This window comes from Myotis nattereri, assembly GCF_964212035.1.
Source record: "Myotis nattereri genome assembly, chromosome: 1".
In the NCBI taxonomy this organism is placed as follows: Eukaryota; Metazoa; Chordata; class Mammalia; order Chiroptera; family Vespertilionidae; genus Myotis; species Myotis nattereri.
The window spans coordinates 140,540,666-140,559,041 of NC_138075.1; the positions used below are offsets into that span (position 1 = coordinate 140,540,666).

Sequence of the window (18,376 nt, forward strand, 5' to 3'; positions counted from 1 at the left end):
TACTGTGAAATTCAAGCTTATTGACGTCTGCCTTTAATTCATAGAAAAAGACAAGTTAAAATGTTTAGAATTAAATTTAATTTTTCTAAAAGTAGAATGCCTGGAGTAGAGGCAGAGGATGTCTTTTGGAGAAATGCGATTCAATAAGTGCTGATTCCCTTTCTTCAGATAGTCTGCTAGAAAATATTCAATGGAGAACCTTCAAGCACAGGTTAGAAAATCTCCTTTGAATTTGAAAAACGATTTAGTGAGGATTTTTTTCTGTCAAATAAATTTCTTTATAGGCAAAATTTGAAGGCCATAGATGAAGTCTGTTTAGGACAGGGTTTACATGTAGATGGAGTAGGTCATTAAGGGATGCAATTAATGTAGAACCAAAACATACTACCTGCCCCTTTGCTCAAGTACATTTCCACCAATGAAACGCCCATTTGGCTGAATTTCATGATAAATGTCAAATGTCATCTTAAAGCAGTGGTTCTCAACATTCCTAATGCTGCGACCCTTTAATACAGTTCCTCATGTTGTGGTGACTCCCAATTTCATTCTTACAAATTGAACATAATTAAAGCATAGTGATTAATCACAAAAACAACATGTGTCTTCCGATGGTCTTAGGCGACCCCTGTGAAAGGGTCGTTCGACTCCCAAAGGGGTCGCGACCCACAGGTTGAGAACCGCTGCCTTACAGGCATCAAATGTATCCAATGTTAAGTTTCTATTAGTGCCTTTGTTCTATTTGGCTTGTACCTGGAAAGATAAACATCCAGAGCCTAAAACAAATGTGACGCCCAGGAGGTACTTTTCAAACCAGGGAACCCAGGGAGTGGAAGCCCAGGATTTGGATCTAACCCATCAAGTCCAGAGGAGGTCAAGGGAAGCAGCACTGAACAGCCAGAAGCAAGTAACCAGGCCCTGTGTGAAGAGCAGGAGTGCTTACTGTTGGTATCACTCTCCTCTGATATTAAAATGCGAGGAGAGAGACTTCCCTCCTAATTTTCTTAAGGGTCAGTTCTGATTATGTCTAACCAGTTGGAAGTAATGGGATGACATGATTGAAATATTTGGTTGTACCTCTTCATTGTAGTCCTTTGGTTTATATTCTCTCTCAAAGAAAAGAACAGATTCTACTAATGGTGCTGGTTTAAATAGATGCTGTTAATTTGAAACTTCCAGTCACTCCCTAGACAGTGGTCGGTTAATTTGAAACTTCCAGTCACTCCCTAGACAGTGTTCGGCAAACTGCGGCTCGCGAGCCACATGCGGCTCTTTGACCCTTTGAGTGTGGCTCTTCCACAAAATACCACGTGCGGGCGCGCACGTACAGTGCGATTGAAACTTTGTGGCCCATGCGCAGAAGTCATTATTTTGTGGAAGAGCCACCCTCAAGGGGCCAAAGAGCCGCATGTGGCTCACGAGCCGCAGTTTGCCAACCACTGCCCTAAGTGAATGCCACCATAAAATACTTTCAGATTCACCAGAAATTGATAGTGGGCAGAGGGAGGGAGAGGGTAGGAAGCATACCATTTAAATAACAATTACATGCCAAAATAGAAATAGAAGTTAGTATGGTCAAAAGCAGATTAAAAGTCAGCATGGAGGACCTAAAACTTGAAATGATGCATTTGTTTGGATGCATATGTTTGGATATGAGAAATGAAAAACAGGGGACCATTCTGTATTTTGGCTGTGCAAAAATCCGGACTTGGGAAACTTTAATGTAAAGTTCAAGTCTAGTGGCAGCTTAAGGGAACAGAATTTTAATATTACTTTGTAAGAAAATTTACTGCAATTAGAATCTGTTTACATGAAGCATTAATACAAGAAGTAAGTCTTGTCTCTCCCTTCCAGGTGTGTCTGCACAGCTCACCAGCACCTGGCACCGCCGGAACACGTCCGTAGGAACACCATTTTGGATGGCTCCTGAGGTCAGATAGAGTTTTGAGGGAGACAGATGTCGTATTTGATCCTTTCTGACTTGCCTTTTCATGAGTACTCTCTCTCCATGTGTGTTTTGGAATAACTCTAGACTCTTTATTGTGGGGAGCCGCTACAGCAGTGGTTCTCAACGTTCCTAATGCCGCGACCCTTTAACACAGTTCCTCATGTTGTGGTGACCCCCAATTTCATTGTTACAAATCAAACATAATTAAAGCATAGTGATTAATCACAAGAACAATATGTAATTATATATGTGTTTTCCGATGGTCTTAGACGACCCCTGTGGAAGGGTCGTTCAACCCCCAAAGGGGTAGTGACCCACAGGTTGAGAACGTCTGCTCTAGAAGAAAAAGTCAGTTCTGTTGCTTTTAGGTGAGATTTTTGCATGTGTGAGGAGGAACATGGGAGGTGCTCAGTAAATGGGCTGTGAAGGCATATATGAGCAGATGAAGCATTGAGTGAATGAGTGAATCAGAGGAGAGAAGGAGAAATTGCTTGGAGCCTTACTTTTTCATTAAATTTACTTTTCATTGCTTAGCATGTTTCTATATAAATGATGCTTAGATTCTGTTCTTAAATTATAACAGAAATATAATGAAAACCACTAGCCTTATTGAAATCAGATTCAGGTCTGTTAATCTGTACCACAGATTTCCATATGGAGTCACTCTGCTTGGGGACTGTGCTCAGCTTTGGTAGATGCTTTTCATTCTTAGTGTTCGGAAGTTGTAGAAAACGGCCGAAATACTTAAGGAAGAGTATTCTAGAGTCACATCTTCTCTCCACAGTCACTGTTAATGCCGGGTCTTTTTAATTATGTTTATCAGAAAACAACACTCTCTCTGCACCCTTTGGGAAAAGCTCTGCTATTTATCTACAATTTCCTAAGGAGTGAAGGGAGGAGAAGTAATTCAAACACTACATTAATATAGCACAATCTTAGAATTAAATTTGTTTGAGGATTAAATCCTGCTGTGCTTTTTCTATTTGGATACTAATTCAATTATTACTTGCAAAAAAGTTAAATTGTAAAAGTAATAGTAAAATATGGGGAAAGGATAAATTATCTTAAGAAACTTATTTTTTCATCTTAAGAAACTTTTAAAGACTCCAGCGGATTAAAAAACTTTGTAGTAGTGAGTACATCTTAGAATAAAAATAAAAAGTATAGTCATATAAGCAAAAACAAAATAAATAAGAAAATCTCAAATGAAAGTTTTTTTAGAGTTTGTCCTGATATATTGCTAGTTTTAGCAGCTTATGAAAAAATTTTAAAACTGAGAAATTAATAAAATATAGCTATAATACCAAGCATTGCATTTTATTCACATATTTAATTATTAATATAATAAATACTATAAGATATAATCATTATATTATCATATAATTAATATTAAATAACTGATGATCTAGCTTTATATTTTTTAGTGTTAATTTATAGTAACAAAGCCATTATTATATGTTTAAGTTTGTCACTCAGTAAAAAACAATTTGGTTAATGGGTCTTGAAACCACTCTATGCGTAAAAGGAAATATTTTGACCTAGCTAAAATTTAATTGCCAAAGTACTATGAGTTAATAATTAAAATTTATACTTTAAACAATGTTTTTATTGATTTCAGATAGGAAGGGAGAGGGAGAGAGATAGAAACATCAATGATGAGAGAGAATCATTGATTGGCTGCCTCCTGCACACCCCCCACTGGGGATTGAGTCTGAAACCCGGTATGTGCCCTGATCAAGAATTCAACCACGACCTCCTGGTTCAGAGGACTAAGCTCAACCACTGAGTTATGAAGCCAGGCTAAAATTTACACTACTTAATGTGCATTAGGAGACTGTCAAACACGCTTATCCAGTCTGTTCTCAGTTTGTGAGTCTTTCTGTTTTATTTGTTTATATTGTTCTTTAGATTCCACATAAAAGTGAAATCATATGGTATTTGTCCTTCTTCGACTGACATATTTTACTTAGCATAATACCTTCTAGGTCCATCCATGCTGTCACTAATGGTAGTATTTCATTCTTTCTTATGGCTGAGTAATATTCCATTTTATATTGAACATGAATTTTTTGTTGTTATTATTAATCCTCACCTGAGGATATTTTTTCCATTGACTTTTAGAGAGAGAGAGTGGAAGGGAGGAGGAGAGACAGAGATATACATTGATTGGTTGCCTTCTGCACATGCTCCGACCAAGGCCAGGGATCAAGCTGCAACCGATGTATGTGCCCTTGATTGGAATCAAACCTAGGACCCTTCAATCAATGGGCCGGTGCTCTAACCACTGAGCAACCAGCTAGGGCTGCACATCAATTTTTAATACAAAACTTGGGACTCATGCTTTCTTCCGGTACTTCAGGCTATGCTTTCTGATTTCAGCATTTCACTCTCCTGTGATATTAAAAACTAGAGGCCCGGTGCACGAAATTCGTGCATGGGTAGGGTCCCTAGGCCTGGCCAGTGATCAGGGCCAATCTGTGGGGTGATCGGCGAGGTGATTGGGCCCTTGCTCACACCCACCTAGGCTAGCCTGGTGCCGCTCTCTCGCCACCCCTGCCCCCCGCCACTGCCGCCTGTAGGGGCCTGTGGGCTGGAGGCAGCTCCTACGTCAGTGATGGCAAACCTATGACATGCATGTCAGAAGTGACACGCGGACTCATATTTTTGGTTGACTTTTCTTTGTTAAATGACATTTAAATATATAAAATAAATATCAAAAATATAAGTCTTTGTTTTACTATGGTTGCAAATATCAAAAAATTTCTATATGTGACACGGCACCAGAGTTAAGTTGGGGTTTTTCAAAATGCTGACACGCCAAGCTCAAAAGGTTCGCCATCACTGTCCTACATTGAGCATCTGCCCCCTGGTGGTCAGTGCATGTCATAGCGACTGGTCATTCCACCAGTCAGTTGATTTGCATATTAGTGTTTTATTATATAGGATACATTGGTAGGACAAGTTGGGAAGTGTTGTGTAAGATTTTGTCCCCATCATCATACTGACACTTAAGTTGGGAAGCTATATATTCTCTCTCTAGAGAGAGATAGAGATAGATTAGAGATAGAGATAGAGATAGAGATAGAGATAGAGATAGAGATACATATAATTTATGCACACATACAGGTGCTAAGAATAGAATTGATTATGGCCTTCTTGTCTATTTATTCAACCCAATAGCATACATTTGCTTCTATATTCTTCCTCTATCCCATCTTCTTGCCTCCTTCCTGGAGGAACTTCTGTCCTAGATGTTTTGTTTATCATTGCCTTCCTTTTATTTTTTAATCACATTCATATGTTTACATTTAAACTCTTTTCTGTTCTTGCTGATAGTATTAGGTATGAGTAAAGATATATTTATGAAGGAGTCACCCTTCCTGGATGGAATGTGTGTAAATGCCACCAAGTAAACTCTGTGCCAACACCAGGATATTTTAATGTGTTAAGCTTGATGTTAAATGGAGTCAGACAGATGAAATATTGTTCCAGACAGGGCCTTAGATTTCTTTTGCTTTATGTATCATTTCAAAATACTGTAGTTAAATGATAAACTCTAACCTGCCATCATCCCCAAATCATTTTTATTTGTCTTAAAAGTTGGAATTCACAAAATGTAAAATTTTTAAAAATGTAAATAGTTTTTAAATGTAAAGTTGAATTTTCTTTCTGTGATCATTGATGTTATGAGTCGTTATTTGCAGTCTGTGTTTATATTTGCATATTTAGAAATAAATTCTTTTTTTAATTAATTTATTTATTTTTTTATTTATTGCTTAAAGTATTACAAAGGGTATTACATATGTGTCCATTTTATCCCCCCGCCCTAGACAGTCCCCTAGCCTCCCCTATCCCCCAGTGTCTTATGTACATTGGTTATGCTTATATGCATGCATACAAGTCCTTTAGTTGATCTCTTACCCCCCTACCTCCTGCCCCCCAACCCTCCCCGGCCTTCCCGCTGCAGTTTGACAATCTGTTTGAGGCAGCTCTGCCTCTGTATCTATTATTGTTCAAAAGTTTATAATGGTCTCTATTATCCATGAATGAGTGAGATCATGTGGTATTTTTCCTTCATTGACTGGCTTATTTCACTTAGCATAATGCTCTCCAGTTCCATCCATGATGTTGCAAATGGTAAGAGTTCCTTCCCTTTTAGAGCAGCATAGTAGAAATAAATTCTGAGGTAATTATTTAGTAATTGTTCTCTGTAATACTATCTTATAATATTGCAAAAAATTCCATTTTTTCTTATTTCTCTATTATATCCTTTGATTAGTGAAAATTTTAAAAACCTGGCTGTAGTTTTACAGTTTAGAATGCTCCCAGGTAAATATTGATAAATCTTTACCAATGTTTATTTTTACTCAGTAGATTTTTCTTTTATTAATGGTGTAAACCTTATTGCATTCCTTCAAACTTGTCTCATTCCTCCCTTGCCTTCCAGTTACCAGGAGAGATCAAGGCCATTTCATTATACCGCTCTCAACCTTACTTTTAATTCACTAAGATATGCTCTTTATCTTGCCATGACAAATGACTTCATTCACTAATCAGATGTTCACTGAGTGGCAGGGATTGCATAGTCTTTCGCTGTGCATTTGATCCCATCTCTTTCCATTTGGGACACTGTTTCTTTGCCCTTTCTGTTTGACATTTCCAAAAATTTTTCTTTTCATAGGCTTCTTCTCTTATGTTTGCAAACCTGTGTTTGCTAAGGTATTCTCTGTTCTCAGAATGAAAATACTACCACTAATAACAGTTTAAGCTTTTACTCTCCCAAGTTACTGGCTTTACTTGTAGCTATCAGACTTCATCAGCTTGAACACTTACACATTATTCTAAATGTCTTGCTACATGCTTGTTAAAGTCACAAACGTCACTTTTTTCCCTTTCATTTTCCACTAGGTGATTGCATGTGAACAGCAGTTGGATACCACTTATGACGCCAGGTGTGACACGTGGTCCCTGGGGATCACAGCCATTGAGCTAGGGGATGGAGACCCTCCACTAGCCGACCTGCATCCCATGCGAGCACTCTTCAAAATACCAAGGTCAGTGGATTCTGACACTCGGCCCCGTGTCTGCAGCCCAGTTTTCTTCCTCCAGCTACTGAGTGCTCCTCATGCTCATCATGGAATTACTCAGATATATTTCAGCAAGTTGGGGGCAAAGTGGCCTGGAATATCATTCTACTTCTTCGAGATATTGTGTTTGTTTAATAGTTTCATTTTCTTGGTCTAGGTTAAGTAGAAGAGTTTTTTCTTGATACTTGGTATGCCTTTTTTTTCTTATAAGGATTTGCTATCAGAAAAAGCAGTTCCTCCCAGTCTTTACCCACTCCCAAGTTAGTCAGTGAGGCACCCTAGTCCACTGTCAATGCAACAGTGATTTGATTCTCTTCACTCTATCAATCTAGTTATTTCACTGCTTGCTAAGACTTCTCTTTGTTTAGGACTTTAAAATAACATTAAGAAATTATAAATAAAAATTATTGATAAAATAATAGTTATTTAAAATATGTTAATGTTTTGAATATATTAACATTAAACAGTAGACCTAGAAGAATTCTTTTCTTTGGAGCCAGGAAAGCACATTGCTGTATCTATGTAGACCCCTCCCCTTCAGTGTGTATATTGACAAACTTTCCCCTGCTTTTTCTATTACTAATTAAACTCTATTTTATATATTTAGTTAGTTCCTAGATAGTTCAGAAAGCTGATATGAAAAGACTGCCTATATTTAGTATAGATGTAATATCTTCTGAAGACTTTCTTAAGGATTTTGTCTGGTACCTTAATTCTAATGGAATGACAGGGGTCCAGGGCTGAGTGGTAGGTGGTATGTTATAGTTTGTTAGCACATTTTCTGTTAAATTCTCTGGTCCCAACACCTATAGAACATATAATCATATGTACGAAGTCTTGGGGGTCGTTTTCCAGTCCTAAGAATTCATGCCAATATTTTATATTCATTTCCAAACGGATCCTTTTGGAATATTTGGCATGTAATTAAATTATAATAACACCAAACATTTGACTTTGTGATGTTACTTTTGAATTTCCTGTCCTATCTATAGGTTCTGAATGATAACACATAACAATGTCAATATATTTTTAGGCCTGATTGTTTGTAAAATATATTGCTTATTTGGTAAGTGGAGAAACAAGATTACAGAAAAGAACAGAAAACCTGCTCTACACCATGTCTAAGTATGAGGAAAATGGAAAAATAATTATTATTTCCTAACTCCTACTATGTAACATGAAGCACTGTATTTTCTGAACCATTTTAATGATGGTTTCAGTGACCATAGCTAGCCGAGTGTTATTACTTTTGGTGGTGTTGCTGCATGGAGGAGTGATGACACCATTGATACATGTCACCATGAGCAAGGCACTTAAGGAAACTACCTCATCTTAGTTATTTCTTACTACTGTCACCACCAGTATATCTCTAAATGGAACTCTAAGAACTCCTAGTGACTCTAGAAACAATTATAACAATGGGATCTGAAAAGGCACCCAGTTCTTAGTGCTCTAAAATCACCAAAACTCTTATCCTGAGCAAGCCAATAGATCGCTCACAAAGGAGTTTTTCAGGAGGACAAGAAACAAAGCAAGATTGTTGGAGGAAAGAATTACTTCTTTTAATGTGAAATCAGCAATCTCCAAATAGTCCAAAGGATTGTAAAATGAGCTTTAGGGGTGAGCCAGGGTAGATGAGTAGCTGCACTTTTCTTTAATCAGACTGTACATTCATTTCATTATAAGCTATTCAAGGAGTAATGCAGGACTGAAGACAAAATGTTTCCATCCCACTACTGAAAACAAAGAGCTGTTAGAGTGAACATAAAGTGGTACCCTCATGGTTGATCAATGTAGCTTGATTACAGAGTTAGCTCAGCCTCATTTTCAAGTGAAGTTCTGTTGTATTCATGAACATATCAAAGAAGAAAAGATTGGTTCAGCTTAAAAATTGAAAGGAATTAATAACAAAATCTTTCAAGTGGCATTCAGAGCTTTATAGCTAATCGTATTTTTCAGTTCCTTACTTCTGTGGCACTATCTCCGGCCACGTATTCAGTAACAACAGAACTCGTGAGGACGTTGTCCTGTGCCTCTTTCTGCTGAAGTTTCCTCCGTCTCCTTAGCAACTCCTCTCAGGTCACCTCTGTGTACTCTGGATGTCCCGAAGGGACTTCTGCAAGACTCAAAGCACAAAATTTTTCCTATTTTCTTGTTTCTGTTCTGCTCAGTATTGATGCTTTCCCCCACGGCTCTCAGCTAAAAGCAAGAAGATTCTTTAAAAGAAAAAAATTATCAGAAAAATTGGGTCATCTATTAAATGCTTTCAGAGAAACAAGAAACTTGTCATTTTTTATAAAGAATGATTAATAACTCACTTATCTGCCTTTGAATTGGAAAATGATGTGTATAATACTTGATTTTACCCAGCAGGACCTGTGAGGGCAGTACTGGATTAGTCCGGTTCTGCCCCTAATTTTGCACTGACTGACAGGTGTGTCTAATTCAGCCTTGATTATTATTTTTCTAGGAATCCACCCCCCAAACTAAGGCAGCCTGAGATGTGGTCAGCAGAATTCAATGATTTCATTAGCAAGTGAGTAACAAGATAGTCTTTTTTTCTTTTTAAATCAAAGAAACACCACCTTGCTAACTTAGCAATGTGCCTTTTAGAACAATTCCTTCATGCTTCCTCCTTACATTTTATTTACTAAATAGCCCCAGAGGTTTCCACTATCTTCTTCAAAACAAGCATTTGTTGTGTCTTGTGAATGTTCAGTGAATTCATTGTTGCCTAAACAATGACCTCAGGGCCCTGTTGATTCGCTTATTGTTAGTAAGTTCTGCGGACTTTGCATCATCCAATAACATATTCTCCTGTCCACCTGCCTTTAGCAGCTACACCTTCAGCTTCTCCCTCCTGCTCACCCACCATCTATTTAGTCTGTTATTTAACCCTTCATTTATCTTTATTGTTAATTCTCATCATGATCAGGCAATATTTATTGTAGTTGGTGAATCTCATAATCATGTAGATAAAATGCTTATACATTTGAAATTCAGTGAACATTTTAAATTTGATGGATATTTAGCTCAAGTTCAGTGCCTTCAGACGGTTGACCAGATGCCATGAGTTCAGACATTTCTAAGTATCTGTCCCACAGACTCTGTTTTCACAATTTTTATTCTGACTTCACTTTAGAAAATAAGGGTAAGAGATGACCCCAGGTTGTAAATGGAAGAGAAGGGTCATTAAGATTTGGTGTCAGACTCCACTCCAAAAAATGTAGAAAGGGCAAAGAAAGTAGAGGAACCAGTCATACCATCCATAACTGCTATCACTGGTTTTCCTACCAAGAATATCTGCTTATTATTACAAAGTCAGGTGCATAGATTTAAGGGTTGTGGAAACCTAAAAAGGATTGATAATAGTTTTTTTTTTTTTCTTAGTTTTCACTTAACCAGTCATTACTGAGTATGTATTATGCACTAGAGAATATTTAATAAACTGCAATGGAATTTCATAAATCTCAGGAGAATCATTGGTAACTCTGAAGGGCTCCCCACGATTCATAATTATGCCCCATGTTTGCAGATCCTTCCACACAGATCCTGAGTGGAACCTGGTGATGACATATTTCACACAAGTTCACCCCTGAGAAACATTTACTGATTTCCTCCAGGCAGTTAATGTTCTGTTCTGTGTGCTCTCATTGTAGTGTGTTTGTCTTCCTCTTGTAACATCGCCACTTTCATTCAGCTACCTTCTTAGAGGTCTTTCTCCCTACCTAGACAGAAAGTGACTCCCGGGCACTGAATGTGCCTTACCTGCTGCTGTCACTCCAGTGTCATAGCAAAGTGCTTGGTACACGTCAGATATTTTATGAAGTTTTACTTGAATAAAATAATTTTATATGTGACTAAGTGCAATACAAGTGCTGCAGATGTCAGAAATCAACAGCCTGTTAAACTAAATGAAAACTGAAAGCTCTTGTTTGTATTGTTAGATATCATCATTCTTATTCACTAGCATATTTTATTTAGCATACCTGGGAGATATCTTTTTGGTTAAGCCCAGTAAAATAAATTGCCAAATTACCATTTCAGGAAGATCAACAATACAGATTAGAAACAGCACTGCTGAAATCAAGGCATAAGTTCCTTCCTTTTTCCTTTTTCTATATCCCCAGATGACAGCCCAACTCTGACCAGTGTTCTTATAATCACAGATGCTCAGAATCTCAGGGTTGAAAGGATATTGTAAATTTATGTAGCCCATTCTTATATTAGTAGAGTAAATTCTTTTAAAACATGTCCACTGAGCAGTCACCCAATCAGTAGACACCCATAATAAAAATAATCATACTTCCCAATGCTGCCCAGTCTATCTTTGGGAAACCTCACTGTTGAAAGTTCTTCATTATATATATTTTTTCATTTTTAAATATATTTTTATTGCTGATAGTATTATAGCTATCCCCCATTTCCTCCTCTTTCCCCCTCCTCTCAGCCGCTATCTACCCTTCCCCGATCTTCGCTACTGTATCGCCCTTGTCCATGGGCTATGCATGTAAGTATATAAGAGGGATCTCTTACCCTTTGGGACAGCATGGATGGGCCTGGAAAATATTATGTGAAGTGAAATACGCCAAACTTAGTGAGATCATGTGAAAGACAAATATCACATGATCTCACTTATTTGTGGAATCTAATGAACAAAATGAATTGACCAAACAAAATAAGACCATGCTTCAGCAGGGAGGCATGGAACAGACTGACATACCTTGAGGTGGGGTTGGAGGGACAAGAAGCGTTAAGCCAAAGAAAGTTCTGCCTTATATTAACCTGAAATCTGTTTCTCTCTTAATTCTACCAACCCATCTGTGGATTTTTTTTATCCCCTGTAATCACTGAGAACTGTCTAATCTCTCCTCCAAATATTTGAAGACAGCATCTCAGCTGATTGAACATCCTAAGTTTGTTCCAATGTTCCTCCTGTGATGTTGCATAGGTGCTCTCACTCCCCACCTCCTTTCTTATGACGCCTCTCTGGGCGAACCTCTCAAGAAGAAGTGTGACCTACATGTACATCTACTCTGTGACCTCAGAAAACATCTACTGACGTGGAATTTAAACATCCTCAATACATTAGCCTTCTCAAATGGGTTAGCAGTTTTATCACATAGAAAGAATTAGATCAATGAGAAGCCTTTGGAAGCATTAGTGAGGGAAACTGAAAAGTTTATTTTAATTTCAGATCAGTATTAAAACTGTAATGACTTGTTATTTTTAGCTAGTAACATGTAAAGGAGACTTCATGGTGGAGACTGAGTTTAATTCTCACTATGCAATAATGCTTTCAGGGAGACTAGAGAAGTAGCATTTAGTAGCATAATCACAGATGTGTGCACTTTCACAAATATTCATTTTGTCCCATTTCTTTTTAACATTTTTTGAGATGTTTTTGAGACCTGGGCTGAGCGATTATGAGGAACATTATTCTCTTATGTTAGAGTAGTTTTAGGAATATGAGTCATACTTTATATAACTTATCTAATAATTGCATGTTCTTTTTTGCCAGTGCAGGTGCTTGACTAAAGATTATGAAAAGCGTCCAACGGTGTCAGATCTTCTGCAGCATAAATTCATTACTCAAATTGAGGGAAAAGACGTGATATTGCAAAAACAACTCATGGAATTCATTGACATTTATCAATGCATGGGAGGCACAGAAAAGGCCAGGTAATCAAGTAACATCTTAACTCTAAAAGCCCAAGGATCATCTAAAGACTGAACAATTTTATAAGGAAATAGTTAAGGTGAGAAAAGAACTTAAATTCCATGGTTGTGGTTTGGAGATCAGGGGCACTTACATGAAAAGTGATTGTCAGAAGTTGAGTTGCATCCGAAATTGGTAAAATTACTGGCAGCATTTTTACAAAAACTTTCTCAAAACAAAGAATGTAAACTTCAATAGGTGACTACTATTAGTATAAATTTTCATATATATTTTCTGCTCCTCTGTAAAGTAAGATATCTTAGAATTGAGATTTAAGAAGGAACATAAAATTTGATTTTTTTGATACTATTATTTGTTGGTATCATTTTCCTTGATTAAATTACATTCAAAAATAATTAATATATTTATTTATACTTATTTGGATTTTTAAAAATCTATGTATTTATAATATTGCCATGTTTTTTATATATTATAGATAGTATATGTGTTTATTAGGAAATTTAGAAGATATGAAGAAATGTAGAAAAAAAATCAATCTATAACCTTATAGTATCTTATGAACAGAAATATATTTTTAAAAAGTTAAGTAATATTTTTGTGTTTTGGAGACTGCCTTTTTTCATTGAATAGTGAATATCTATGTCATTAAATATCCTTCTACCAAAAAATTTTAATGCCTGCACAACATTCTCTTGCACAACTGATATAAATAATCCTCTATTATTAGACATTTAAGTTTTTATTAGTTGTTTTTATTCTAGTAAGTAACACCATAATGAAAAAAGCTGTACTTCAATCTTTTATTATTTCCTTAAGATAAATTACTATAGATGGTACTGTTAAGTCAAAGAGTAGTCATTTGTCATTTAAATTCGTTCTTGAGAATCCTATTAGTTTCATCTCAGGAGCCTATCACTATTTAGGGAGTTGGACATGACTTAAGAGACAATTCTATTTAAATTCTTTTTGCAGTTTTACATATTTAATTCCTATTTTCTTAATGCCCACTGTATGCAGGACATTGTATGAGGACTTTATTTATATTGCCCCATGGGCTTTTACAACAACCCTGAGAGGAATGTGTTTGATACTTCATTTTCACAGCTGAGGAGAACTGAGGTTTGAAGAGACTCATTAACTTGTACGAGGCTGTAGAAGTAATGAATGACTTAGCAGGATTTCAAATCCTGATCCCAAAGCCCAAGCTTTATTCGCATCAAAGTAAATGGCCTAACAATTGTGGAAGATCTGGGGAGATATTCTCCTTGCCTATGTGAGCTTACAACTTTACTGGAGAGACAGAACTAATACACCTGTAATGAGGAAGAATTAAAGTTGTGAGTGGAATAGAGTGCCAAAAAGAAGGAAGCAGGCATGGGGTTTATAGCAAAGAGGTGGTCTTTGGCTCAGACAGGCTCATATTTTTATCCTTGTGTGAATACAGTTTTATAGTCTGCCACAGTCCCATCCTTCTCAAAACAAACAGACAAACAACAAGCAGTCAAACCGGAACTAAAGTATATACTAGCGTTGTACAGGGTGGTGAATGTCAAGAACTCTGAGGGGACCTGAGGTTTTACCCTACTTGAAAGCTAGCAAGTTGACTTGCCAGTTTGTGAAGGCTGGAAGAAGATGAGACTCCTGGATCAGAGACAGAGGACATTGTTACTCACAGTTAAGTCAGCAGCGTGGGTTTTATGTTCATGTTTGTTGTCCTCGCCTGACAGGTCATAGGGGTGTAAGCCTAAGTAGGTACTGTATATACAGTGGGTTTGCCTCACAGTTGAGGAACCCTGAGCATGAGAAACTAATCTTTTAAAGCAAACCAGTCCAAGCTTATCCCTGGAGCAAACATTATCTTAACTTCCATCTGTTCTGGAGGGAGATTTTATCTTTGGATCGTAATCCTGGTGCTCTGAATTTTAGTGATAAGCAATTTTGAAAACTGCTATATTTTGGGCACTGTGTTAGACTCAATACTTCTGTTTCTGAGTCACAAAATTTATTCTTGTTTATCCAACTAAGAACTCAGAATATGCTTTCAATATGAGAACTCATGTCTTACATAATTATGGGAAATTTTCAGTCATTTCTTTAAATATTGATTCTTTTTTTCTTTTTCTTTTTTTACTTATAGGAGATAAATATTGAAATGTCCTACTTTACCTTACATATTTTATAATTTCTTTTTCATGCTGTCATCCATTTATTAATCTCTGCTGCATTCTGGATGATTTCTTCAGAATTGTTTCCCAATTCACTAATTCTCTCTTAGACTAGGTCTAGTGTAAATTTATTCTTTATAGGGATTTTTCATGCTAATATTTTTATTAACATCTGTATTTTTCATTTCTAGACTTTCTCACTGTTTTATCTTTTCACCATTTATTCTTTATTCATATATGACTTCTTATAAATGACTATTCATATATGGCAGATTTGTTGGTGTATGTGTGAATTTAATTCCTTCTTTTTGCTCTTTTATCTTACACTATTTAGCAGTCAATTTTTGATTTGCATTTCAATAATGGTGAATTGTCCTAGTTAGTGAGTTTATTTGTATCCTTAATATTTGGTTTCCTTCTGTGGTTTAGAATTTTAGCTTACTCTTTCATCTTGGATGGGGTTTTTTGTGTTTTCTTTTCTTTTTTTGGCATTCTTTTCTCCTGTTTTGAAGGTTTTTTTTTCTTTGCTGTAATGTGGCTTCAGGAGCCCTAGCCCAAAGCCTTGCTGCCTAGCATGACTTGAGGATATTACAGATCTAGTGACCAAGCCAGTATGAAGTAGATACCCTATCTCTGCTCCATTCTGCGATCTTGAGTACCTGGCTGCATGAAAGGGAGAAGTGCAGAATTTTTTCAATCTTCTCTTCTAGGCAAGGGAAACTCTTACATCCCCTCCCCACCCCAGACCCCCCCCCCATCCCCCCACCCCGAGTGCATGTGCGCACGTACACACACACACACACACACACACACACACACACACACACACGCTGTCCATGGAGTCTAGGTCAGAACCTTCATTATGAGACATAGTTCTTTTACCTCCCAGGCCTCTTTTGCCCATTTCTAGTTCTGAGCTTCAAGTCAGCCTATAGTTTCTGCCCTCCGTATATATGATTTTTTTAGGTTCACTTTTATTTTCCACAAGTATATGTTTGAAGGAGGTGGGAGTGGATCTTGAATTATTAACCCACAGTGCTTTTTGATTACAGATCTTAGTCCCAAGTCATAGGAGGAGGGAAGATTTTACTGCTCTCAGCCTTTTTATACTAGTTCCAAATTATGAAACACTGGAGGCCCAGCATGCACACTCGCTTCCCCTTGCCTCAGCTGGCCGCCCCGTACATCGCTGGTTGTAGCTCTCATCTGCTAGTAGCTCGCGCCCCACCCCGCCCACCACAAGAGCCACTGCTCATTTGGTCCTGATGGCATTACGGCGTCACAACCATGGGCCTTTTATATAAGAGACTCGAGGCCCAGTACATGAAATTCATGCACGGAGGGGAGGGCATCCCTCAGCCTGGCCTGCACCCTCTCCAATCTGGGACCCCTTGGAGGATATCCGACTGCCGTTCGCAATCCGGGACCGCTGGCTCCTAACTGCTTGCCTGCCTGGTTGCCCCTAACCACCTCTGCCTCCTCCCGCACCCAGGACCCATGATTCCCTTCTCTGGCCAGTCGTAGGCACCTGGGACCTGGGCTTTCTTCCCTCTGGCTGGTCACAGGCACCCAGGACCCGGGCTGACTTCGCCCGGGTCAGCCGCAGCCGCAGCCGCAGGGGACTGTGGGTGGGCAGCTTGTCCCTCTCCCAGGCTGCAGGTGCAGGCACAGCATTGGCACCCGGGACCGCAGGGCAGGCAGCCTCTCTCTCTCCTGGGCCGCAGGTGCAGACACAGCCCCTGGCGCCTGCGACCACAGGACGGGCAGCTTATCCCTCTCCGGGGCTGCAGGCGCAGTCACTGGTGCCGGGACTGTGGGGCGGGCGGCTTGTCCCTCTCCCAGGCCACAGCCTGGGTGGTCCCCATTCCTCTCTCCCTAGTGTTGAGTGCCTGAGTCGTTATGGTGTGACGGCATGAGGGCTTTGCATATTAGTGTTTGCATATTAGCTCTTTATTATATAGGATACTCAGGAAAAGAAATGAGGCTCTAGTATACCACAGGCAACACCTAGGCAAAAATAGTCCTCTTCAAGATCACACAAAATCATTTGATTTGTCACAGTTCTCAAATTGATAAATTGATCTAAAATCTGACTGTGCTCAATCAACACAGCTGACTCAAAGCTGATATTTTATTGTACCTCTTACTAACTTTTGAAATTGGATTGATATATGTGCTTGAGAGGATACTTTAAAAAAATAAGAAATCACATTCATTTTTAAAGAAGAACATTCTACTATATATTTTATGTAAACTGAGTACTTTAAATTTCCAGATGATGGGGAGAGAGTGGTGTTAGAAGGCACTGTTGAATGGATACAAGAACTTTCTACTTTAAATGAAGGTCTGAGTATAATAAGTCACTTATAACTTCCTTAGCTAATTTGTGAAATGGAGATGTATGTGCATGCAGCAACTGCTTCCAAGACATACTCCTCATGGGAGTTATGGGTGACAATGTTAAAGTACAGACTAAATCAGTGAGAAATTCAAATTATGGAATATTTTAAAAGGAAAGCTTAATTCCTCTGTTCAGTATTTTAAAATAATCAAAGATTTAATGGGAATGGATAAATGTCATTTGTAATGAAAGCATTCTTGACTAAAAACAACAATATAAGTCAACTTAAGAAGAAAAGCAATTTAGTGAAAAATAATGAATGTCTGAGACAGATAGGCCGGCCTGCCTGGGCATGCAGCAAAGGAAGCAGGGTCCTCAAATACCCTTCCTCAAGAACTGCCAGTGAAACTCACCCTCCACCCCACATTTCTTACAGCCACACTGGTTTCGTGAATGCCACATCCACCTCAAACTGTCAGTAAGCTCTGGTTCACTCCCTTGACACTCTCAGGTCCATACAGGACCATCTGTTCCCCATGCTTAGGTCACAGGCCCGTGCCGTAGGTGAAACGTATAGACACTCTTGGTCCTCCCTCACTTCTGGTTCCTATGTGGGAGGCGGAGTCCTTCCTCTCAACCATCTGGGAACCACGCCCTCCCCCAGGCCCTCAGACCCCTGGCCCCTGCAGAAGAAAAGGATTCTGAGCTGCTGAAACTGAATATCCATTATGTGGAATAGGCAAACAGTTTCCTAAAATTCTTTTTTATATACCTTGAACATTTACCTAAAAGTATTATTTAAGCTGTGATTTGCATTCCCCATAAATAAAGGAAAACCTAGCCCAGTATCTACCTGATGATGACAAATTCCAAATTGAAATTTCTTTCTGTGTTAGTTATAGTATTAATTTGGGGTCCAGTGCATGAAGTCATGCACCTTGAAAGGAACTGTCGCCTGTGAGAATGCATCGGGCACAGCGGTGGGTCTCGGCCCATCCTCTGCGCCCCCGCCCGGCCCGTCCCACCACAGCCTCGGTTCCCTGTCTGCCAGCCACTGCCGCTTCCATGCCCTGCTGGTGCCAGCCCCACTCGCACCCGCTGACAGTGTGGAGCGACTGGGGCTGGCACTGGCAGCGGGTGCGAGCAGCAGCAGGTGCA

At 38.6% G+C, this 18,376-nt stretch overlaps 1 protein-coding gene across 1 annotated transcript in view; it reads left to right on the top strand.

Annotated features, from left to right (window-relative positions):
* The window catches only part of MYO3A (myosin IIIA), a gene marked incomplete at its 5' end in the record, with an annotated part of 203,401 nt that overhangs the window by 34,612 nt on the left and 150,413 nt on the right, over positions 1-18,376 (top strand). The window contains 4 exons of the mRNA XM_081104147.1: positions 1,852-1,928; positions 6,854-6,999; positions 9,503-9,568; positions 12,559-12,714. Coding sequence (XP_080960273.1) covers positions 1,852-1,928; positions 6,854-6,999; positions 9,503-9,568; positions 12,559-12,714 — 445 coding nt within the window. The remainder of the gene's footprint in view (positions 1-1,851; positions 1,929-6,853; positions 7,000-9,502; positions 9,569-12,558; positions 12,715-18,376) is intronic.